At 47.6% G+C, this 25,455-nt stretch overlaps 1 protein-coding gene across 1 annotated transcript in view; it reads right to left on the bottom strand.

The window, feature by feature from the left end:
• The window catches only part of SMARCD1 (SWI/SNF related BAF chromatin remodeling complex subunit D1), a 149,656-nt gene that overhangs the window by 42,755 nt on the left and 81,446 nt on the right, over nt 1-25,455 (bottom strand). Inside the window, exons 5-10 of the mRNA XM_086959350.1 lie at nt 19,447-19,569; nt 17,834-17,950; nt 17,508-17,609; nt 17,086-17,247; nt 16,738-16,835; nt 16,056-16,191 (exon numbers count right to left, since the gene is read on the bottom strand). Coding sequence (XP_086815476.1) covers nt 16,056-16,191; nt 16,738-16,835; nt 17,086-17,247; nt 17,508-17,609; nt 17,834-17,950; nt 19,447-19,569 — 738 coding nt within the window. The remainder of the gene's footprint in view (nt 1-16,055; nt 16,192-16,737; nt 16,836-17,085; nt 17,248-17,507; nt 17,610-17,833; nt 17,951-19,446; nt 19,570-25,455) is intronic.

Here is a 25,455-nt window from a genome sequence, read left to right as displayed (position 1 = left end):
GAGTATATGGTTTTCCGTGCCCCTCGGGCATTTGTATATACTGTGCTAACTTAAGTATTTTTATAAGAGTTTTGGTTTGTGCTTAGTACCCTGTCCTCATAAAGAGTACAGGGCTGTTGTGATCTTTAATAAATAACTGTTTATTTTCATAACACTTGTGTGGTGTCCTTTCACTTGGTGTTCAAGGGGTATATGTGGTATAACAGCTGGCTTAACACGCCCTCTCGAGTCTTTAGCCTTAGACTGCTCGTATCCACGCTACTAGGATAGCTGGTCTATAAGGTTGACTTACAACCAATCATCAATAAGGGTTGCTGGACTGATACATAGTGTTCACTAGAATAGTGAGCACTGCATATCAGGCCACCTTCTCACAGACACCAAGGGCCCTGTTGGTGTGTGAGGGGTATTTTAACACAGAGTGTGTATTCCATGAACATCAGGATACATACCAACTCTACGTGAGGTGGACCTTTGTTGATTAATTATACTTTCAGGAGAGGAGGATAGGCCCACCCTGGTGCCGCTGAGCACCACCTCTTCACTCCCCCCATTGATATTTTTTTACATTTAAAATTTAATATTTGATAAAAGAGCAGCCAAAACAGCAGAGAAACTCCAGCCAGATGAGACAAGGCACAAACACGTCGAGTGAACACTCTAACACTTTTAAAAAGTGCACAATTAGTAGAAAACAAACCCAAAAAAGGGAGAGCTCAATGTTCCAGGGTCCTGCTAGCAGGAGCCAGAAAAAAGAACTGAAAGTGGAGGGAGTTGCTGTGCATTCTGGGATACCAGGAGAGTTCTGGAAAGTTTCCTTAAAGGCACGGTATCCCTTTTTAAGCCACATAATGGCAGCCTATGGGGGCTTGTCTGTCCTGTTCTTCCTCTCTATCATTCCAAGGATTTGGTGAAGTGTTCTCCATGGTGAAACCTGGCAGACAGGTCCAAGTGGGATATTTGTGGAATATCCTTGCATTTCTAGTTGAAGTACTGGACAGTGTAGCCTTGCATGTATAGGCCGCATTATTTGTCTTTAATTTCCTCTTAAGTGTCTATGCAGTACTGCAAAGAAGACAGCTTAAGAGGTTATTTTTGATTACTCCGTGGTCCCCGCACATGAGCGGGACTATTCACTAGATTATGACTATACACAGAGATCCCCTACTACAGAAGTATCTTTACCTTTGTGTTTTTGTAGCTATAGTCCAACCACTAGAATAAAACAGAATTCAGCCCCAGAGTCTATGTAGAGGCGTCCACCTTTGCAAGTGATTGTTTACAGCCATCATAAAACACCATAATTCTTAATGCCTTGTATGTAAAATAAAGGACTGGTTTCTATCATCTTTCCCCTTGCGCTATTGCCACATTTTGAAAAAGTGATGGGAGTTAGGAAATAAAAACCATTTAGCAAGCTGAATCCTCCTCTATCAATAGTAAATACACAAATGCAATACCCCTTTAGTACATCACTTGGGAAACCTTGGTGAATTACACAAGAAACCCCTAAAATATAGGTGAAGTTAAAATGAAAACTGACTGTTGCAAGGGTGTGACAAGAAGAGATAAAGGGTAATGTGAAAAAAGACTGGGAAGGAAGAGGACAAGTGGAGAAAAATATGCACTAACAGCCAGTTTGATTACGTTTTATTTAGTATACGCACGAACAAGACATACATGCACATATTCACACCTACAGACAGACATACACATTTAAGAGTAAAAACTCCAAACCTACAAGCCAGCAGCGAAATCAAGAACACACCTCAGAACCTCACGATGCCAACTTTCTATAAATATGCCTCATCATAAACTCAGACGACCAACTATACATAAAAAAAATAGCAGAAACCTACTTGCCCATTCAGAAAGCACTTTGTGGACTTACTAGGGTTATGCAGTTAGACAAATGTTTATAATGCCAGCACATAAACCAATGTAGTTTCAGAACCCCAATACACTCAGACAGCACATAGAGGCATGCATGTATGGACTGATGAGCGAATATGCTACTTACCAGTATGCATCTGTTCTTGGAATGTAGGGCTGCTGACATTCATATCTGTGCATAGATCGCCGCCTAGTGTTGGGTCCGGATGATCGCACATTGTTGTCCTGGAAGAGTCTTCGAAGTATCACGAGATAGGTGGCTCCTCCCCTGGACTACAGTGCGCATGGGCATCGACTCCATCCTCAGATTGTTTTTAGCCATTGTGGCCAAGATGGAGTGAAACTACGTGAATGATGACCATGCCAGAAGTATGTGTGAACGCTGCAGCCGCTACAGGCGCCGGGGAGGAGGGCGGGGGATAAGTAGCATATTCGGTTCGAGGCACGTGGGCTGCTGAATTCATATCTGTGCATAGAATACATAGCAGTCCCTCCATTAACGGCGGCCGCCCGTGACAGCTGCAGCAGTTTGGAAAAGTGTTTTTAGAACAGCCTGCCCTACAGCTGCCTGCTGTTTGGAGTGCACATAAACACAGTAATGTTTAGTAAATGGGTGTGTGGTAGACCATGTGGCTGCTCTACATATGTCTTCCAAAGGAATATTTCCAAGGAAAGCCATGGAGGCCCCCAACTTTCGGGTGGAGTGGGCCCGTGGTGGAATGGTGAGTTGTTTAGTCTTCCGAAAATCTTTGGTCCTATCAATGTAGTACATTAGGGCCCTCTTGACGTCAAGTGTGTGGAGCATTCTCTCCGCAAATGACTCTGGATTTTGGAAGAACACAGGTAGTTCTATAGTCTGGTTGATATGGAACTGAGACACTACCTTAGGAAGGAATTTAGGGTTAGTGCGAAGCACCACCCTGTTAGAATGAATCTGAATAAATGGCTCTTGGATAGTTAGTGCCTGGAGTTCACTAACTCGTCGTAGCGACGTAATCGCTAGAAGGAAAGCCTCTTTCCATCTCAAGAACTGAATCTCGCAGGAATGCAGTGGTTCAAAAGGTGGACCCATCAGCCTGGTGAGGACCACATTGAGGTTCCACTCGGGAGCTGGTGGCGGCCGCGGAGGAATGACTCGTTTGAGTCCCTCCAGAAAGGCTTTAATAGCAGGCACCCTGAAAAGTGAGAGGTGTTTTGAAGATAAGCAGCCATTGCGGATAAATGTATACGAATGGAAGCATAGGCCAGATTACATTTGTACAGATGTAAGAGGTAACAAATGAGGTTTTGAATAGATGCATCCAGCGGGTTAATGTTGTGGTCTGCACAATAAATGACAAACCGCTTCCACTGCGCCGCATAGCATGCTCTGGTGGTGGGCTTCCTTGCCTCCCGGATGATGTCCATACAGTCAGGAGGTAAGTTGAGGTAGCCAAACTCTAGGACCTCAGGAGCCAGATCGCCAGGTTGAGCTGTTGCGGATCTGGATGCTGAATGTCGCCATGGCTCTGCGTCAAAAGCCTGGGTGTGAGGCGCAGCCTTTGATGCGGTACCACGGACAGTTCCAGAATCGTGGTGTACCATGGTTGGCGAGCCCACGTTGGAGCAACCAGGATGAGAGTCATCGAGTGCTGCTTCAGCTTACGTGCCACCAGCGGTATTAGAGGTGCTGGGGGAAAATCGTACGCAAATTTGCCTGACCAGTTCATCCATATCGCATTGCCTTGCGACCGTGGGTGTGGAAACCTGGCGGCAAAGCTTCGGCATTTTGTGTTCTCCTTTGTGGCGAACAGGTCTATCTCTGGATGACCCCACCTTTGGAAGTACGGGTGGAGTACTGATGGATGTATCTCCCACTCGTGCATTTGGTGGCTGTACCTGCTGAGCAGGTCCGCCATCTGATTGTCCTTGCCTGGGAGGTGTTCTGCCATGAGGAAGATGTTTCTCTGAATGGCCCACTTCCACATGTTCTGAGCCAGATGAGAACTGTGGAGAGTGTGTTCCTCCCTGTTTCTGAATGTAGTACATGGCCGTCATGTTGTCCGTCCGGATCAACACGACCTTGTTGCTCAGATGTACTTTGAAGGCTTTCAGTGCCATGAAGATCGCCATCAGTTCTAGAACATTGATGTGCATCTTCCTTTGCTGTGGTGTCCATAGTCCCTGCACAGTGTAGTGGAGTACATGAGCTCCCCATCCCTGGAGAGAAGCGTCCGTCGTGAGGAAGATCTGTGGCACAGGCTCTTGGAACGGTCGTCCCTTGCAAAGGTTTTGTGGATTCCACCAATGCAGAGAGTTGTATGCCCGACCGCTCACCAACACTAGGTCTTTCAACTGTCCGTGAGCCTGAGTCCACTGACGTGCTAAGCACTCGTGAAGCGGACGCATATGTAGTCTCGCGTGCGGGACTATGGAGATGCAGGAGGCCATCATGCCTATCAACTGCATGAACACTTGCGCTGGAAGCGAGTGTTGAAGTCTGAATTTTTGTATCAGCGATTGAATGCTGCTGACCCTCACTGTATTCGGCTGTGCTGTGGCTGCCAGAGTGTTTATCGTCGCACCCAGATACTGCCGTATGTGGGCGGGTTGCAGGTGGGACTTGGGGTAATTCAGTGAGAATCCCAGATCGTGAAGAAGGTGAATGGTGTGGGACATGTGGGCGGCACACTGCTGGGCCGACTTCGCCTGGATGAGCCAGTCGTCCAGATAAGGGTAGACGTGAATGTTTTGTCTCCTCAGGTGTGCTGCCACCGTCGCCAGGCACTTTGTAAACACCCTGGGTGCCATGGTGACCCCAAAAGGCAGAACCGTGAACTGGTAATGTTGGTTTTGGATGGTGAACCGGAGGTATTTTTTGTGTGACGGGTGCAGCGGAATGTGAAAATATGCATCCTTTAGATCTAAAGTTGTGAGAAAATCCCCCTGACTGAGCAACGGCAGGACTTGTTGCAGGGTCAGCATGTGAAAGTGCCCCGATAGAATGTACTGATTGAGGGGTCTGAGGTCCAGTATGGGTCTGAGGGACCCGTCCTTTTTTGGTATCAAGAAGTACAGTGAGTAAACTCCTGTGCCTCTTTCTTTCACAGGCACGAGCTCGATTGCCCCTTTTTGCAGCATGACGAGGACCTCCTGCTGCAATAAGTGCAAATGCTCGGCGGACATAGGACGGTGTCTTGGGGGTATGTTGGGTGGAGTGGATGTTCACTCCAGACAATAACCGTACTGTATAAGCTGTGTGACCCACCTGTCTGTGGTGATGGACTTCCAGACCGGCAGGAACTCTTGAAGTCTCCCCCCGACAGGTGTTGTGTGGTCGGGGGGCAGTGATAAGGCGTCACTGTTTGTTCGTGGCGGAGGATCTGGAGTTGTTGTTTCCACAACCTCTGCCTTTGGCGCTGTTTCCACGATATCCACCTCGACTCTGTTTGGTGTATGTGGTCTGCGTGCCGCCTTTATAGTACTGTGTAGTTTGGGAGAGCTGGCCTCTGGAAACACCTCTAGTGCTTGAGCGACGAAAAGAACCACCCCTGAACTTCTGGGACTGCAGAGCCCCCATGGACTTAGCAGTTTCAGTGTCCTTTTTGATTTTCTCCAAGGTGGTGTCCACCTCTGGGCCAGATAGATGATCAGGGTTTACTGTCAGATTGAGAATGGTGGTCTGTATCTCCGGCTTGAATCCTGAGATTCTGAGCCAGGCATGGCGTCTCAGCATGACACTAGTGTTAATAGCTCTGGCCGCGGTGTCTGCCGCGTCCAGTGCACATTTAATAGAAGCATTTGATATAAGCTTCCCCTCTTGGATGAGTATCTCAGCTGCCTCTTTGTATTTATCTGGCAGGTGCTGTAACAGGGTCTCCAGTGTGTCGTAATGTGCCCTGTCATACCTGGCTAGAAGTGCTTGTGTATTTGAAATGCGCCAGATATTGGCCGCTTGAGCTGCCACCCGTTTCCCTGATGCCTCAAACACCTTAGATTCTTTATCTGGGGGAGGAGCAGCATCCGTTGTTTGTGAATTAGCCCTCTTCCGGGCATTAGAAACAACAAGAGAGTCCAAAGGCAACTGTCCCTTGATGTAAGTAGGGTCACCAGGTGCCGGTTTATACTTTTTTTCAATTCTCGGATTTATCACCCTGGCTCTCGTAGGCTCTTTAAAGATCTCCCCAGCATGCTTCAAGACACCCTTCAACATAGGCAGAGTCTGGACAGTCCTCTCTGAGACGGAAAAGGTGTCAAAAAGAAAGTCCACTTCAATGGGGTCAGCATGGAGCTGGACGTCATGATTCTTTGCTGCCCTTTCAATAAGGGCATTAAACGCAGCTGAATCCTCTGTAGGCGACGTTTTAACCGCATACATCCGAGTGTCTGGGGTAGAGTGAGGATCACCTGGGTCAGCAGCAGCTGCCCAGGGTTCATTGGTATAATCTGGCTCAGTGTAGACAGGATAGCTGTATTCATCCTCATCACCTTCCCCAGTGTCCACATCTGAATAAGTGGGTGAGACATCATGGCCATGTGGAGAAACCGGTTCCACAAGAACAGGGGTTGAAGTGGAATCCTTTTTCTTCTTCAGTGGAATTTTATAGGACTCCATTGGCTGTTCCGGGGCAATTTTCCGCTTATGAAGGGAAAGCCTGCCTGTTTCGGCATCGATAAATTGTTCTTGTTCTTCCAACGAAGATTGTCGATGCTTCAAGGCCGGGACCACTGTCGTCGACTTCGGCACCGTGGGCACCTTCTCTGTCACGTTGGCCATTCTAGGGGCGAAAGCCTTCGGCGCCACTTTCGGCGGCAACGTGAAGTGAATGGGCGTCGACGCTTTCTGAGGTTTATCGACAGGCTTCGAAGGTGGAGGTTTTGGACCGACACTTGAGGCCTTGTCCTTAATGCGCTGTAGGGAGTCCGCCACTTGCTATGAGAAAGCGGCGGACGGGTGCGTCGACTCGACGGAATCCTTCGAGGCACCACTAGACATGGACTCGTGGGTCGGTCCGCTCTTGGCCTTGTCTCGTCGACTCGGAGTCTCGAGAACCTTTGGATCACTGAGCCCTTTGTCGGTGTCGACCGTCTTCGGCGCCGATTTGTTCGGCTCGACTGCCTTGACCTTTGTCTTCGGCGTGCCAGACTTCGTCTCGACGCCCTTGAGCTGTTTCTTCGGGTTGATAACGCCCTTTTGATTTGTCGGTGCCGACCGGTCCGAGGGCTTTGAGCCGACCAAAGCAATATGCACCTTTGGTTTCGATGGGGGCACCAGTGCTTTCACTTGCGTCGAGACCGTTGTCTTCACTTTCGGTTTCAATTTCGCAGGGTGTGGTTCAATAGCAATGTCCGTAGCCGAGCCCGAAGGCGGGGCCATAGAACCCACTGGAAGATCTTGGGTAAGGCCTAGTGGCGATCCCTCGACCTGAGCCTTTTGAAGCGTTTCGGCCCCAATGTCAGTTTGAGTTAGCTCTTCGCTCGAGCTATCTTCCATGGCCCCAAAGGCTTCGTCGTCGTCTCCTACCTAGTCAACGACTTCTTCCACGTCAAGCATTTCAACATCCGTGTCGTAGTTGTAGTCGACCTCCAACGTGGGATTCGACAGGTTCTCACGAACTTCCCGGTCAGCTCCTTCTTCATCCCCGGCATCGAATATGTTCACCGGCGCAGTCTGCTGGGCCTCCTGGCGCGCAGCGCGACGATGCAAGAGAGTCTTCTTGGATCGAAAACGGGAACAAGCCATGCAACTGGCTTCATCATGATCCGGCGAGAGACACTTGTTGCACACCGGGTGGACGTCGATGTGGGGATATTTTGAGTTGCACACGGGACATCTCTTGAACGGAGTCCGTTCCATGATGGTCCGTCGATAAGGACTCTGGCGTCGACTGGGCCTTCAGCGATGAAAGCATGCAGCTTTCTGGAATCCGGCTCGAACTGAGCTGGAAGAATCGGGCACCGAACGCAAGACTATACCGACGAAAAGCAAAAGGCCTTTTGGCCTTAAGAAAGTTTTATATCGATTCCGACTAGAGTGAACCAATATACATCCAAACCCAATGGCGGAAAAAAACAATCTGAGGATGGAGTAGATGCCCATGCGCACTGTAGTCCAGGGGAGGAGCCACCTATCTCGTAATACTTTGATTGTCCTTGCCTGGGAGGTGTTCCGCCATGAGAAAAATGTTTCTCTGGATGGCCCACTTCCACACGCTCTGCGCTAGTTGCGACAGCTGTGGAGAGTGTGTTCCTCCCTGTTTCTGTAGGTAGTACATTGCAGTCATGTTGTCCGTTCGGATCAACACAGTTTTGTTGCACAGATGTACTTTGAAAGCTTTCATTGCCATAAAAATTGCCATCAGCTCTAGTAGGTTGATGTGCATTTTCTTTTGCTGCGTGGTCCATAAGCCCTGCACTGTGTGGTGGAGGACATGGGCTCCCCACCCTATCAGGGATGCTTCCGTTGTCAACACTATTTGTGGTACAGGCTCTTGAAACAGTCGTCCCTTGCAAAGGTTTTGTGGATTCCACCAATGCAGAGAGTTGTATGCACGACTGGTCACCAACACTAGGTCGTTCAATTGTCCTTGAGCCTGGTTCCACTGCCGTGCTAGGCACTCCTGCAGCGGACGCATGTGAAGTCTTGCGTGCGGAACTATGAATATGCAGGAGGCCATCATGCCTATCAGTTGCATAAACACTCTGGCTGGGAGCGAGTGTTTGGGCCTGAACTTTTGGATCAGCGTCTGAATGCTGTTTACTCTGGAAGAATTTGGCTGTGCTTTTGCTGCCAGAGTGTCTATTGTCGCTCCCAGGTACTGCTGTACGTGGGCAGGCTGAAGATGGGACTTGTTGTAGTTCAGCGAGAAACCTAAACTGTGCAGGAGGTGAATAGTGCGTGACATGTGGCTGGCACATTGCTGGGCTGACTGTGCCTGTATTAGCCAGTCGTCCAGATATGGATAGACATGAATATGCTGTCTTCTGAGATGTGCAGCTACTGTCGCTAGGCACTTGGTGAACACCCTTGGGGCTGCTGTTAACCCAAAAGGGAGGACTTTGAATTGGTAGTGCTGATTCTGTATTGTAAACCGGAGATATTTCCTGTGTGCCGGGTGTATTGGTATATGGAAATATGAGTCTTTGAGGTCTAGTGTTGCGAGTAAGTCTCCTTGACGCAACAGTGGTAATACCTGCTGTAAAGTGATCATGTGGAAATGCTCTGATAAGATGTATTGGTTCGGGGACTGAGGTCCAAAATTGGTCTGAGAGACCCGTCCTTTTTGGGGATTAGGAAGTACAGAGAGTACACCCCTGTACCCTGGTGTTCTAAGGATACTAGTTCTATGGCCCCTTTTTGTAGCATGCTGATGACTTCTTGCTGCAATAAGTGTAGGTGTTCTGCGGACATAGGACGGTATCTTGGGGGTATGTTGGGTGGTGTGGAGATTAATTCTAGGCAATAGCCATGCTGCATATTTTGCCTCGCCCACCTGTCTGTAGTTATGTTTTCCCAGACTGGCAGGAACTGCTGTAATCTTCCCCCGACCGGTGTTACTTGGTCTGGGGGTAGTGACAAGAAGTCACTGTTTGGTATTGGTAGAGGATCTGGTGTTGTTATTCCATCGTCCTCTACCCTTGGTGTTATTGCCACGGTATCCACCTCTACTGTTTTTGTTGTAGGTGTTTTGCGTGTTGCCTTTGTTGTATGAGGTTTGCTGTGTTGAGCCTCCTCTTGCAGCTCCTCTGTTGCCGGAGCGACGAAAGGAGCCACCTCTGTATTGCTGTGACTGCAAGGCTCCCATAGACTTGGCTGTCTCGGTATCCTTCTTCATTTTGTCTAATATTGTGTCCACATCAGGACCAAATAAGAAATCAGGGTTTACAGGTTGATTAAGTAAAGTGCTCTGAACCTCATTCTTAAACCCAGAGATGCGGAGCCACGCATGTCTTTTTAGCATGACACTGGTATTGATAGCCCTGGCTGCTGGGTCTGCTGCATCTAAGGCACATTTGATGGAGGTGTTAGATATTAGCTTTCCCTCTTGTATTAGGAACTCTGCCTGTTCCTTATAAAGGTCAGGTAGATGCTGGAGAATTTTCTCTAGTGTGTCATTGTGCGCCCTGTCATACCTAGCTAACAGGGCTTGTGTGTTTGAAATTCTCCATATGTTAGCTGCTTGAGCAGCTACCCTTTTTCCTGAAGCCTCCAGAATCTTAGACTCCTTGTCTGGAGGTGGAGCCTCGCCAGAAGTTTGCGAATTAGCACGTTTACGTGCATTGGATACGACCAAAGAGTCTAAAGGCAGCTGTCCCTTAATGTATGTATGGTCCACTGGTGCTGGCCTATATTTTCTCTCTATTCTGGGGTTAACGACCCGTGCCCTGGTTGTTTCTTTAAATATGTCCCCTGCATGTTTAACCACATGGCTGCTGGGCGTTTTCCCCCCCTGTGCTGGAAAATGCCATTTTAGTGGCACCATGACGAGCTCAGCTCGTCATCAGCACACGACACCCGTGGGTGATGACGAGCTGAGCTCGTCATCAGCATCGAAAGGGTTAAGCAACCCTTTTAACATTGGCAATGTTTTGACTGTTTTTTCAGAAGTGCTGAAAGTGTCAAAGAGGAAGTCTTCGTCAATGGGATCTGCATGCATCTCCACATGGTGATTGTATGCTGCTCTTTCTATGAATGCATTGAACTCAGCTGTGCCCTCTGTAGGCGAAGTCTTAACAGGGTATGCAGTATTGTCTGGAATTGCCTGAGAGTCTACAGGGTCAGACCATGCTTGATTTTGGATGTCCTGGTCATTGTCCACCGGATAATTGTACTCTTCATTATCCTCATACTCCCCATACTCATCTGTGAGTGTGGGAGAATATTTATAAGTCTCTTGCACATATGGTCTGATAGGCTCAAAGAGAACTGGAGATGTAGAAGTGTCTCTTCTTTTTGAGTGGTATCTTATAGGACTCAGCGTAAGTGCTGGTCTGATTTTCCTTTTTAATAGGGTAACTCTGCCAGTATCTGGGTCAACATACAGTTTTGACTGTTCCTCCGTTGAGGGCTCCTGCTCTTCAGGTGTTTTAGCTCTTTCCCCCGATATCGCCTTTTTTGTTTGCGTCGGTTCGAATCCGGTTGTTGGTTCGACCGCTCTTGGCTTCACGTGTGTAGGAAGTCGAATTTTATTGGTTCGAGAGACTTTGGTGTTTCGACAGTCTTTTTAGTCTGTATGAACTTTTTTGGAGCCGTGATTGTTATCGATCCGACTGTTCTCGTTTGTTCGATAACCACTTTTTGGCCTTGTGTCGTCTTCGGAGCTTGCTGCTTCGGAGTGATGTTTTGTTGCCTCAGCTAGACGGACCCCTTCGGTTCGATCCTTGTTTTCGGCTTAAGTGTTTTTGTGTGCACCGGCCTTGGTTTGTCGACTTTCTGTTTCGGTTCGCCAACCGTCTTCTGTTTGAGTTGCTCGGTGTCAACATTGTTCTTGTCGGTTCGACTGACTTTACCTTAAACGTGGACATGGGTGTGCTGGCTGGTACTTTTTTCTATTCTTGGGTTTATGATCCTTGCCCGTACAGGGTCTTTAAGAACTTCTGGGGCATGCTTAATGACTCCTTTAATCATGGGTAATATTTGAACAGATTTTTTGTGAGTGTTCAAAAGTGTCTAACAAAAAATCTTCGTCTGCCTCGGAGTGCATTGTTACATTATGATAGATGGCATCCCTATTAAGTAGGTGTCCAAACCCAATATTATCTTCAGGAGGAGATGGTTTGGATGGATATGTACGTGGGTCAGGGATATCTGGTACATCTTGTGGGTTTGAAAATTCCCATTCTGGTATATCAGTAGGGTAAGGAAAGGGCTCATGTGGGTCTCCCCCATCCCCTATTTTATACTCATCTTCATACTGAGGAGGTGTCTGTGGAGGTGAGGATTGAGGTGGAGAATTTTGTGATGAATGAGCAGGTGAACTTTGAGGTGAAATGTTAAAAGGAATAGAATGTGAAAGAGGAAGTACAGGAGAAGAAGGATGCATAGGCGATGTGGCAGAAACCTTCTTGACAGGCACTGGAGTTGAAGGTGCTGTGTCTATCTTCCTCTTTCTATGTGGCATAGTGGAAACATGTCCTGTTTCTGGATCCATGTATATCCTTTTTTGCAAAGGATCAGGTCGAAAAAGCTCTGGTTCAGAAATTGTTTTCCGCTCCGGGCCTGGTTTCTGCTGGTCTCTAGCTTTAGGAGTTGTTGTATAGTCCTTTGGCGTAGTTTTCGGCACCAAATGTATTGTTTTCGGAGTTGAGGGCTTGGAGGCATCGGAAGCAGGCTTTGTAGGTTTCGGCACCGAAGATTTTGGGGTGGAAGCTGTTTTGGTTGGCTTGGAAGCGTTGGAAACAGGCTTCATTGGTTTTGGTGCCGTCTTGTCTTTAGGAGTCGATGGTTTCGGAGTGTTTTTCGGAACCGGGACTTCTTTCGGTTTTGGTGCCGAGGGAGCTGGTAGTATCGGCACGTGCGGTTTGCTCGGTATGGAGCTACCTGAAGGCTTTAATATTTTCTTCCGAGCCGGGCTTGATGGCGGGGCTTTCGAAGCAATGTCTCGGTCTCAACTGGGCCCCGAAGGCAGAGTTTTGGCCTTATCTTTGGTTTAGGGGTTGGGGCAGTCGTACTCACACGTTAACCTGATGGTATGGAGTCATCTGAGTCGTCTGCCTCACATGATTTGGAGATCATCGGAATCTTCCTCGGGGACACATGGACCTTCGTCGAAGACATCCACCGGTTCCGGAGCTGATCGCTGCATGTGGCGTCGACGGGCCCTCCGATCTCTAATGGTCCTCTTGTATCGAAAGGACGCACAAGCTGTGCAGCTCGACTTGTCGTGTTCAGGTGCTAAACAAAGGTTACACACCATGTGATGGTCGCTGCGTGGACATTTTGCTCCACACAGGGCATTTTTTGAATGGTGTCTTTTCCATGAGTTGTAGGCCTCACTACGTGGGTAGGCCCGAGGGCCCGCGTCGACGACTATGTATATTGATGTTGAAGTTTGTTTTTAGAAAGTTTTGTGCGTCAAAGTTTCTGAAAAGTAGATTTTCGAACCGGAACGGAAAAGTTGCATCCGAACCCAGTGGCAGAAAAAACCAATCTAAGGATGGAGCCGATGCCCATGCGCACTATCGGTCAAGGGAGGAGTCACCTATCTCATGACTACAAAAACTTCTTCGAAGACGATACTGTGAGAAGTTGGCCTGATATATGATGCTCACTAGTTCTAGTGATCACCTTGTATCAGTCCAAACAACCCTTATGGTGATTGGTTGTAAGTCAACCTTATAGACCAGCTATCCTAGTAGCGTGGACAAAAGTAGTCTTTAGGCTAAACTCTGAACGGCATGTGAAGCCAGCTGTTTTACCACATATAACCCCTTGAATACCAAGTGAAAGGACACCACACAGGTTGTTATGAAAATAAACAGATATTTATTAACTAACATACACCTCTGAACTCTTTATGAGGTCAGAGGGCTAAGCACATGACAATATTCTAAAGGAAATACGAGTTCGCACAGTATTTACAAGAACGCCTGAGGGGCGCAACAAACCATATACTAAGTAAGTGGAATGTGAAAGTCAATCAAAGGAATGGAGTTGTCCAGAGGCTGTAGGATCGCTGGGACCACACTACCCTAACTGGAGGCAAGTAATAGGAGGCCCACGGAGCGCGTGTGCAGAGTGTGAACTCACACGCGAGATGCGTACAATCGTCTATGGACAGTACAGTTTAAAGAAAAGGTGAGTACGGACGTCCCTGACTAGATAGGACTAAAACGACCGTGGAACTGGACACTAGGAGAGTCAAGCTACCCTTGAGCACCGAAATGCTCGTGTTACCTCACCCACAGGCTGCGGATGCATAGGTGCCAAGTCGTGTCGGGTTCCGACGTTGAAGTCTATGGAGCCTGGAGGAAAAGATGATGCAGGCGGTCAGGAGGAAGATGTCCGGTGTGATCCAAGGGTGGATCAGTGAAGAGAAGAACCTGAAAGCAGAGGGGACAATGTTCAAAGTCACTAGCCAGTGACTGGAGTGGAACCAGGAGTGGAACCAGATGTCGTCGTCGCGATCAGGTGAAGGTGGACGCTTGTCTCTGCAGCCACGTGGACCAGGTGGTGTCTTCGACGACCAGGATGGAGGCACGAGCTGTCCCACGCAGGCTCTCGCTGTTGGCGGTGTCGTCTCCGGGTTCGGGTTCAACAGGCCTTGGCAAAGGCAACCCACGCAGTGAGTGGAAACGGCGTCTGGAGTGGACCAGAAGGGTCCGGGGTGCTCCTCTTTTGGAAGGGAGCAAGGGCCAGTCTGGAGCAACCAGACCAGCAGCAAAGTTGTCAGAGTTCGTCGTCTAGGAGGTCACAAGCCAACGGGCAAGTGACCAGACAACGCGTTGAGCAGCAAACAGGCAGAAGGGCCCCACGCAGATCTCGTGGATGCTGGAGGGCTGATCTTCGATGCAGGAGCTGCTCGGGGTCGGGGCTTCTCAGTCCCCAAAGCACTTGGACGAGGATGCCTTTGAAGTCGTGCTGGAGCGAAGTGCTGCTTCTTCCAAGATGGCCGGTCCCACGTGTCTCGTCGCACCCACGGGTCTCAGCTGTGCTGCAGATGTGGGTAGAGGTCAGAGAGGTCTGGGAATCCGGGTCTCGTCGGGTTCTGAAGTCTGGATCCTTGCAGGAAGACGACAAAGGGAAACCGCTGTACGCTGATGGTGCCTGCTGGTGCAGGGTGGACACTCCTTGCCCACAAGGGAGATATCTTCAGTCTTCTGTGGAGCAGAACGTCGAAGTCCAGAGTTTCTTCTTGGGAAGTTGTTCAGGATAATCTGATTTGGAATGGGACCAGCTCCTACCTTTATTCAGCTAAAGGGGGCTGCACTACGACTAGGTCCCTCCTCTGGGTGGGACCAGGAAGGGGGGTGGTTACACCCACTTTCCTTTGTCCGGTCTTGCGCCAGCTCTGGGGCTGGAGTGCCCCAGGAACTGGTTCTGACCGGTGTATGCACAGGGCACCTTGTGTGCCCCAGGCATGTCTCATTCCTTTGAGCCCTGTCCTACCTAATACACAAAATCCTGTCTGGGGTGGTGCTAGCACCTCCCAAGGCAGGAAACCCTTTGTCTAAGCCTCCCTCGCTGGAAGGACTCCCAGCAGCAGGAGGTCAGACTTGTGTCTGTGGTGGCAGCATCCATTTTGTGATGCTGAGGCTCGAGTTAACTTTAACCGGGGTTCACAGTTACATACATGTCGTGTCCCTCTAGAAGGGTGGAATGCTAACCCCGTCACCAGAATTGGCGAGGGGTTAGTATTCCAATTCGTATGACACCTTACTCGACATGTTTTGATAATGCTATGCTAAAGTTAGCATTTGACTGCGAGGTACATAATGCACTTAAGAGTATATGGTATAGCGTTATCATGGAACAGCTATTAGGACTTGGTTCCGCAAGCTGCAAACGGGCTCAGCTCACGCCAGAGCACCATCTCAAATAATTCCAAGCACTCTGCCTTCAGGATTGATAAGGCCTGCCATAGGAGTGACTGATAGGAATATATGTGTCCATTTTAGGGTTAGATATAGGAATACTATATCTAAAGCAAAGGGTGATTACACCACCTTGCCCCAGCTGTCGTGCAGCCAGTTGTGTCAGATTTGGATGGCCAGCCAGGGGTGGCATAATACATGCTGCAGCCCCTGGTAGGCCCTGGGTACACCTATGCCCTGGATACCTAAGGTATGCTGTACAGGGACTGATAAGGTGGCCCAGTACCAATTGGTAAATGCACCTAAGGTACATGCTTGTCAATTTAGAGAGAGAACAGCTAGGCTGTGGGTCTGATTAGCAGGCCCACAGCCAGGGAAAGTCGTAAACCAGCGAAGCAAAAATCAAAAATCGGGGGTGACCATAGGATTGCAGACCCTACTCTCCTACAGATACCAACATGCAATCATCCGAGCCCAACACCAGGTGGCGATCTAATGCAAAGTGTAGAATCTGCAGCTCATATGCCTCGAACATACTGTTTAAACATCAGCCACAAAAGGGAAAACAAAATTATTCTACATAGGCTTCCAAGGATTAAAGGTGCGAGAGGCAACAACAAAGGCGCGGAGAAAGTGGAAGGGCGCATTACCTTATTATCTAAAGCTGCGATTTCCTGCTGGCTGGCCGTAGAGAGAAGGAAAGAATTCATCTGCGTCTTCAGCGTGTCATCCACTTCCACATCGATGTCATAGCAGGCAGTTTTCTTCTGGTCATTTGGGTCAACGCTGGGAAACAGAATATAGAAGACGAGTTATTGCACAACCAGAAAAGGGATGTGTAGGTAGGTCTCTGGGAAGAGAATAGTTCGGTGTGCTGTAGGTCAGGATTTGGGTTCCTACCAATGCAATAGCAGAGGGTGCTGCATGTCGCAAATGATGTGCAATGGAGGAGCTGGGTCTATGGCTGAGTCTCTGAAATTTCACTTGACCCTTCATTAAAAAAACAAATCTTTTTTTCTCTTGCTCCATCCACATTGCTGATGCTCTGCTCAACAGGACTCAAGTAGAGTTACAGCTGTGCAGAACACGTACATAACACAGCCAAGAGAAATGGCTACACAGATGGAAGAGAAAGTTCTTTACTACCACAGCTAACACAGGAAATTGCTGAAGGTTCATAGTACAGCAATCCACCCATGAAGTGTGGGCAACCCACCGAAGGATTCAATTCTATGATTAAACACAGGACAGGTTTTGCCCAAAGACATCCAACTGTCTGCCCAACCCAGTCTGCCATGCGGGGTGTGGTATGTATGTATATACTGGTCCCACCTGATTACATGATTTATGATAATCGGCTCCGGAGGCATCAGCAACGCATGCAGGCGCTGAGGAATCTCAGAGAATTTCATTCGCTGAGATTCAAAGATCTGCAAGAGATGGAAATGGAAAACTTACAAATCAGAAAAGGCATCATCAGAGAACAGCACGGAAATCATAGGTAGACTGATGGCTTGCCTTGAACTAAGCAAGTGACAAGAATGAACAAAAGCTTAAGCTATGTAGGAAAAAAAGGTTTACTAAAATAGCTAGTCAGATAAGAGACAGGAGAAGAAGTGTAAAATCCAAAAGGGTAAGCACCAAACTGAGGCATGCCTACTGAGTCCAAGGAATCCTAACCTGCTGCAGGTACTTGTCACAGATCACGAACTCCCTCTCGTGGGGGTCCTGAAGCTTGTGGGTTTTGATGTACTGCCAGAGAGCTTGGATAATTACAGGGCGAGTCTGGGTATGGATCCCCAGGAGGCGAGCAAGGCGTGGGTCCAGCTTGAACTGTGGAGGCTGCAAAGAAACGGACAGTAAAGAAATACTAGACATTGTGAATCTATGGAACTTGTGGCCAATGCTACCCTGCAATCAATTTTATCATCAGTTTTGTGAACATGTTTTGGCATTGTGTGGAGCCAAATTTATAGTTGAATAATGAGGCATTTATACAGAAGGATGCCATCATCTATTTTTTTCCCTTCTTGCATAGAGTTCCGGGTCAGACAGAGCAGCTTCTATAGGATTTAGTATATCTTAGCAATCTGCCAACCTACCTGATAGTCCAGCATTAGAAGCACGGTACATCGCACATTGACGTCACCTGGCCGTTTCACCTGGAAGCCGTCTGTCTCTTGGGTGGTGGCAGTCCTATGCCACTGAAAAACAAGATACACTAACCTTAGGGCATCAGGCAGGTAAAGGAACAGTAGCAAACAAAAGAGAAACTGAAAATCTGGACATCGGTCGTCTCGCCAATCTTGTTTGGTGTAGGAGAGCTTTGAAAATGCAGTACAACATTAATGCTTATCCACTCATTACAAACGGCAGCACACTCTCAATGTACCCATTCTGTCCCAGAGGATGGTCCTTAGCTGCCTACCTCCACAAGATGGTTGTCTGGCCCATACAGATCCTTGTCCAGCTCGATAACTAGAGATTTAAAGAACGATGAGAATTTCCTTTTCTGTTTTGTTGCATCGTATTTGGACAAAGCAGACTGCACAGAAAAATAAAGACAATTGCATCACAGAAGGTATACAGAAATCAACATTGCTCATTCACTTGACAGTCTTTCTAAGTGCTTCCAAGAACATTAGTCATATATAAATATAAGGCCCTAAATGAAAGATGCACCTTGGAGATTAGTGTGTAAGATGCAAATGGTTTTCTTTAGGCTAAATGGTCCATAGAGTGTAGATTTTTCCAGATATCCTAAATTGCAGAGTATGGGGCAAGGCCTCGGTTCTATTTCTGTGTTGAAATGAGGACCAGTGGTGAATTTGGGAGCAAACTCTGTTCGAGAACATTGGAGCATGTTACAGGAGGACCAGATTACATTAAACATGGCCAGAATCATGTTATTAGAAGAACAGGAGAGTAAATGATTTGTTCAGAATCAAAGGATGTTGAGGGAACTCTGGGACTCAAACCAGTTCCTGGGATCCAAAGTCAGAACTCTAGCCACATCCTTATTTTTTTAATTTATGGCGTGAAAGTCATATAAAAGTGGCATGGCTGTGTATGATCACATATAGTGAGCACAACATCTCTGTTGAAATAGCTTTAGGGAGTAAAAAAACAACTTCAACAACAAATGCTGGAAGGTTAACCGGAGTAGTACTTGAGAATAAATTAAAGGGTTTGTTTTAAAACTGGATTTAAGGACATTGTGCACCAGTGCAAATGTGCTGAACTAATGGGGTTAATCATTTTAAATATTACTTGCATATAGATCAGGGCTTTCGCGACCCACCTGAAGTCAGCTTGCGACCTACAGCTTGGGAAACAGTACTCCAACGCCTCCTAGTACAAGCCTCAACTGCTTACCATCACTACCACTGTAGAGTAAAGTTTACAAATGAAGTGACATGGATATCTAACTGGAATGCAATGGCATGCAAGGCCAGGGCATACCAGTGGTGAAAAAAAAAAAAAATTCCGCCAAATACTGCAGAGCACCTAACCACCCCCCTAGGACTGCAGCCTTTAAGAGAAGAATTTCATAAGGGCTATTTATTTGACAGTAATATGCACAGTCTATTATAGCTAACAACTTGTAAGATGCAGATAGCTATACAGTTTTGAACTTGCAAGATGCAGACTTAGGTTAAACAGTTTTAGAGGCATTAAACCCAGCAGAGCTTAAAACATGTAGTTCTACATCCACAGACTTGGCTGCCAAAAAGATCTCCCCAGAGATGTGTGCTCTCCTATGGTGGGTTAGTTACGTTGTCAAATTTCTCAGGAATGGCAAGTATGGTAAAAACAGGAATATATGAAGCATTAATAAGACTTGAGTCACATACTTTGAAATAACTAAGTTGGTCTTGGTTCCCCAAATTAGCAATACACACACTTTTCCAGAGACAACCTCTTACTGCTTACTTCACTTACAGCTAAAAGCCAAGAACATTCTAATTCCAGCTACTTGAACTTTACTATCATCCCCTATCCATCACTATATCCTGCCAGAAACCAAAGCTCACAACTCACATCCTCCAAGAGTCTTCCCTCGACGCGCAGCTCCCACGATGCCACAGTCCCTTCGCCATCCTCCACATCAGATTTGGCTGGGTTGAAGGTATTGGAGATAAAAATGCGAAGCTTCCGCTTTTGCTAATAAAAAAGCACAATCCTTATTGAAGAGGTTTATTAGTAATGAAAGTACAATACTATTATAGAAGACGAACATGACGTCACACAGCATAAGCCCAAACATACCCGCCAAGCTAAGCAATGGCAAAAAGAGGGGCCAGCAACGTGTCTCAGATGTACTTTCTTCAATGCAGATAGCATGAATTTCAACTCTATTCGATTTAGGAATTTTTGCCAAGGTTATTTAAGCAGGCTACCAAAATATTGGACAAGGCTATAAAGGTGGATTCTCAAATTATGGGGAGACTCAAGTATCCTGCCAAATAATTTGCCATGACTGTATTTTCAGAAAAAGGAAATACAAAGATGGTTCTATCTCAGTGAACTCGGAGAGAACTGCAGGAATACTTTTTTTTTATAAAAACACTGCAGATCTACTTTCAGCAAAATTTTAATCAGTGGGGTCTAAATTAACACCGAACACTGACATTCAATGGTAACTTAAAAGCTGTGCTACATTTTAGGTTTCATGTTCTTTTTTGTATTATTACATATCAACCATACGTGTATATATAAACAAAGCACTCAGCCATGCAGCACAGGGGGGAAAAATCAGAGACACGAGCATATGAAAGCACCACACTATTAAAACTACATGAACAAAGCTTCTAAATCCAGGGCTCATCTCAATGCACTTTATAGACTGGTATATATTTAGCAGAAGTGCTACAGTGGGCTATAAACAGCAAGAAAGAACAGAAAGTCCACTCTCTACTCATGTTATGCTTCAAAGCCTCAACTCGCTAATGTACCACTTTGACTAACTTCATAGTTCTTATTTATCTTTCAATTCTTATGTTTCTTCATTTCCCACCCATGCAGGGCCCGGAGGTGATGCCTTAGTGATACCCAGAACATTCCCTCATGTTCATTAATGAGCAGCTGCCACGGTGTGCACCCACTTACAATAACGACTAGGGGGATAGTGCTGGCTCACAAAGAACTCAAACAAATTAAGGAAGCAAACAGGACCTCAAGATGGCCTTGTATTAGCTCAAGTGCGATTTTTGTTTAGCAAATAACTAGGTCCTGGTAGAAGATGTTAAGGATTGTGAATCCTCAGATTTGAGTTTCAATCTCAGCTTCGACCAGGGACCAAAAGCATTGCTTTTTTGTTTGTTTGCATCTCTAAATACCAAGAAAAGTGTGATGAACAAAAATTTGCTTTAAAGACAAATTAATATATCAAAAAGAATCCAGAGTCTTTTCCCTTCAAATCAAGTGATCTGTTACTCGCGCCAGGTGTATGCTCCTCAACTGGTATTTTATGGCAAGGCTCAGAGGCCAATATTATGTACATCTCTTTAAATGCCAACTCACAGCTGCAACTACAAAACAATGTAAAGAACTTAGAATAGGAATCTATAAGTGTCCTAAAGGCTACTTAGTTCCCTCTGAGGCAGCCATTTTCCTTCTTTTTTGCTGCTCATAGCTGCAGATAAGTCACACTTTTTACAGTCTTAATTTGGGCATGAATTATACCCGGATTGTACTTGTATGAGCTTCTAATTCCATAAGTGTGTGAGGAGACTGGATTGAGTGGCCATTTAGCACTTGAGTTTTGAAGCATAAGTTAACGATAAGAAACATTAGTTCGTGTTAGATTCCTTACCTTGGAATATGTAATGTAATGTAATGTATAGGCATTTATATAGCGCACTACTTACCCGTAGGGTCCCAAGGCGCTTCGACCGCTGTGAAACCCTTCCTGGCTTCCCTGAGAGATGGTCCCTTAATGGGTATCTCCAGGGTGAGACCAGGCATCCCCGGCGGTCTGGTGGGGCCGTTAGTGAAGATGAGGCAAGCTAATGCCCAGAGTTGCCGAGTGTGATCGCTGATCAGAGTGGGCACCGAGGCGAGAGAATTATCGAGTCCGCTGACCCTGGTCCAGAAACCTGCCGCGCCGGGAATCGAACCCTGGTCCCGGGCCGTCCTCTGCTCTCGGGTCTGCCGCCTCTAACCAGTGAGCCACACTACTTCACTGGCGTCTTCTATCCCCAGGCGTCAGACTGGATCCGGAAAGTTTTTGTCAGCAGCACCCCTGCGCGTCGCTAGGCGTCGTCTGCGGCTCCACGTCTGTCGGCAGCGGCGGCGCGATCGCCGGGATGATGTCGGAGTACTTAAACGCCGCCCTCGCGCGCAGACATCAGTTCTGTACATAGCTTTCCGTGCCAGTAATGCAGAGCCATGATAGAAACAGACACTGGTGCCAAGAAACTAGGGCCCTGAAAGGGATGTCCTTAACCCTAGATGTCGGTTTGTAGAATGGGGAGGACGGGTGGGGCGGTAAGGAATCTAATACTAATGTTTCTTACATATATATCGTTACCGAAGGTAAGTAACTTATGCATCTGAAAGAAACATGTTAGTGTTAGATTCCTTACTTTAGAATAGATACCCCAGCAATACCAACACCAGTGGTGGGTCTGCGAACCAATATCACACCAGAAAGTCCTGGAGAACAGAACGGCCGAAAAAGCCATCTCTCCGGAATTGGCTGTCCAGGCAGTAGTGCCTAGCAAACGTTTGCTGCGAGGCCCACATAGCTGCCTGGCAGACGGCCTGCAAGGGGACTCCCCGACCCAGGGCAGTAGTAGCCGCTGTGGCCCGAGTGGAATAGGCACGCAGCCCAACAGGAGACACCTTTTTCACCAAGAGTAGCAAAACTTGATGCACAAGACGACCCACTGAGAGATGGTCTGCTTGTGCACCGCCCGTCCCTTCTTAGCGTCCACGTAACCAACAAAGAGCTGGTCATCCACCCGGAACTAGCGTGTGCGATCTAGATAGAAGGAGAGCGCACGTTTTGGGTCCAGACGGTGGAGCCTCTCTTCCTCCTTCGAAGGATGCGGAGGTGGAAATAAGGTGGGCAAGGTGATGGACAGCCCGATGTGAAAGGCTGTGACTACCTTGGGCAGGAGTCCTCAGAACAACTTTGTCCGGATGGACAGAGAGGAAAGGAGGTTTTGAAGATAGAGCCTGGAGCTCACTCACTCTCCTGGCAGAGGAGATGGCAACCAGGAAGGAATATGCTACTTACCAGTATGCATCTGTTCTTGGCATGTAGGGCCGCTAACATTCATGTCTTGTGCATAGATCGCCGCCTAGTGTTGGGTCCGGATGATTGCACCTTGTTGTCCTGGAAGAGTCTTCGAAGTATCACGAGATAGGTGGCTCCTCCCCTGGACTACAGTGCGCATGGGCATGATCTCCATCCTCAGATTGTTTTTCGCCTTTGTGGCAGAGATGGAGTCCAATACAATACTTGATGACCATGCTTACAAATAATTCTGACTGCTACAGCTGCGACAGGCACCGGGGAGGATGGGCGAGCGATATGAATGTTAGCGGCCCTACATGCCATGAACAGATGCATACTGGTAAGTAGCATATTCCGTTCGAGGCATGTGGGCCGCTAAATTCATATCTTGTGCATAGAATAAATAGCAGTTTCTCCCTTAGCGGTGGTTGCCCGAGCCAGCTGCAGCAGCCTGAAAGAGGGACTTTAGAACAGCCTGTCCTACAGCAGCTTGCTGCTTGGAATGTACATCTACACAGTAGTGTTTGGTGAATGTATGTATGTTATTCCATGTGGCTGCTCTACATATGTCCTCTAATGGAATGTTACCCAGGAAAGCCATGGATGCCCCTAGCTTGTGTGTTGAATGCGCTCTTGGGGGGACTGTTAGTGTGCGTTTAGCCTTCTGATAACAAATCTGAATACACTTAACAATCCATCTGGCTATACCTGATTTGGAAATGGGTTTGCCCTTGTGCTGTGGTGAAAAAGCAACAAAGAGTTGTTTAGTCTTCCTGAAATCCTTCGTCCTGTCTATATAGTACAGGAGAGCTCTTTTGACATCTAATGTGTGCAGTGATCTTTCTGCCACTGAGTCTGGATTAAGGAAGAAAACTGGCAGTTCAACAGTTTGATTGATGTGGAACTGAGAAACTACCTTGGGCATGAATTTAGGGTTAGTGCGTAGTACCACCCTATTTGCGTGAACCTGTATAAAAGGTTCTTGAATGGTCAGGGCTTGCAGCTCACTAACCCGTCTCAGCGAGGTGATCGCTACTAAGAAGGCAACCTTCCAAGTTAGGAACTGTATCTCACAAGAGTGGAGAGGTTCGAAAGGAGGTCCCATCAGTCTGGTCAAAACTATATTAAGATTCCAGACCGGGGAAGGTGGTCTTCTGGGTGGAATGACTCCTTTGAGTCCCTCCATAAAAGCCTTTATGGCTGGCACTCTGAACAGTGAAAGGTATTGCCTGTTCTGTAAGTAAGCCGCTATTGCCGCCAAATGTATACGTATAGAACTGTATGCCAGATTGCATTTGTATAAATGTAACAGGTAACAAATAATGTTCTGTGTTGATGCGTCTAGCGGGTTTGTGTCATGGTTGGAACAGTAAATGACAAAACGTTTCCATTTGGCAGCATAGTAGGCCCTAGTGGTAGGCCATTGTGCCTTCTTAATGATGTTCATACAATCAGGAGGCAGATTCAGATACCCAAATTCTATGACTTCAGGAGCCATATCGCAAGGTTTAACTGTTGCGGATCTGGGTGCTGAACTTCGCCATGGCTCTGAGTGAGAAGACTGGGTGTAAGACGCAGTCTTTGATGAGGCACCACGGAAAGTTCTAGGAACGTGGTGTACCATGCTTGCCTCACCCACGTTGGAGCAACCAGGATGAGAGTCATCGAGTGCTGTCTGAGTTTCCGTGCCACCAGAGGTATGAGCGGGGCCGGCGGAAAAGCGTACGCAAATCTGCCTGACCAGTTCATCCATATCGCATTGCCCGGAGACCGCGGATGTGGGAACCTGGCGGCGAAGTTTGGGTATTTTGAGTTCTCGTTTGTGGCGAACAGGTCGATTTCTGGATGTCCCCACTGCTGGAAGTACGGTTGCAGCACCGAAGGATGAATCTCCCACTCGTGCACCTGATGGCTGTGCCTGCTGAGCAGATCCGCCATCTGGTTGTCCTGGCCTGGGAGGTGCTCCGCCATGAGGAAAATGTTCCTCTGAATGGCCCACTTCCACATGCTCTGTGCCAAGTGTGACAACTGTGGAGAGCGAGTGCCTCCCTGCTTCTGAATGTAATACATGGCCGTCATGTTGTCCGTCCGGATCAACACGACCTTGTTGCACAGATGCATCTTGAAAGCCTTCATCGCCATGAAGATTGCCATCAATTCCAGCAGATTGATGTGCATCTTCTTCTGTTGATCCGACCATAGTCCCGGCACTGTGTAATGAAGGAGATGCCCCCCCACCCCAGGAGGGATGAGCCTGTCGTGAGCACTATTTGTGGTACAGGCTCTTGGAACGGTCGTCCCCTGCAAAGGTTTCGTGGATTCTACCAATGCAGAGAGTTGTACGCACGACCGGTCACTAACACTAGGTCTTTCAATTGTCCTTGAGCCTGATTCCACTGTCGTGCTAAACACTCTTGAAGCGGACGCATGTGCAGTCTCGCGTGCGGAACTATGAATATGCAGGAGGCCATCATGCCTATCAACTGCAGAAACACTCGCGCCTGTAGTGAGTGTTGTGGTCAGAATTTGCGAATCAGCAGTTGCATGCTGTCGATTCGCACTGAGTTTGGCTGGGCTGTAGCTGTCCCAGTGTCCAACGTCGCTCCCAGGTACTGCTGTACTTGAGCGGGTTGAAGATGCGACTTGGGATAATTCAGAGAAAATCCCAAACTGTGCAGAAGATGAATTGTGCAGGACATGTGGCTGGCGCACTGCTGGGCCGACTTTGCTTGCACAAGCCAGTCGTCCAGGTAAGGGTAGACATGAATGTGTTGTCTCCGAAGGTGTGCCGCCACTGTCGCCAAGCA

Source organism: Lissotriton vulgaris, chromosome 1_1, assembly GCF_964263255.1.
Source record: "Lissotriton vulgaris chromosome 1_1, aLisVul1.2, whole genome shotgun sequence".
Classification (NCBI taxonomy): Eukaryota; Metazoa; Chordata; class Amphibia; order Caudata; family Salamandridae; genus Lissotriton; species Lissotriton vulgaris.
The sequence above is the reverse complement of the archived record's forward strand: the minus strand, read 5'-3'. Positions and strand labels throughout refer to the sequence as shown.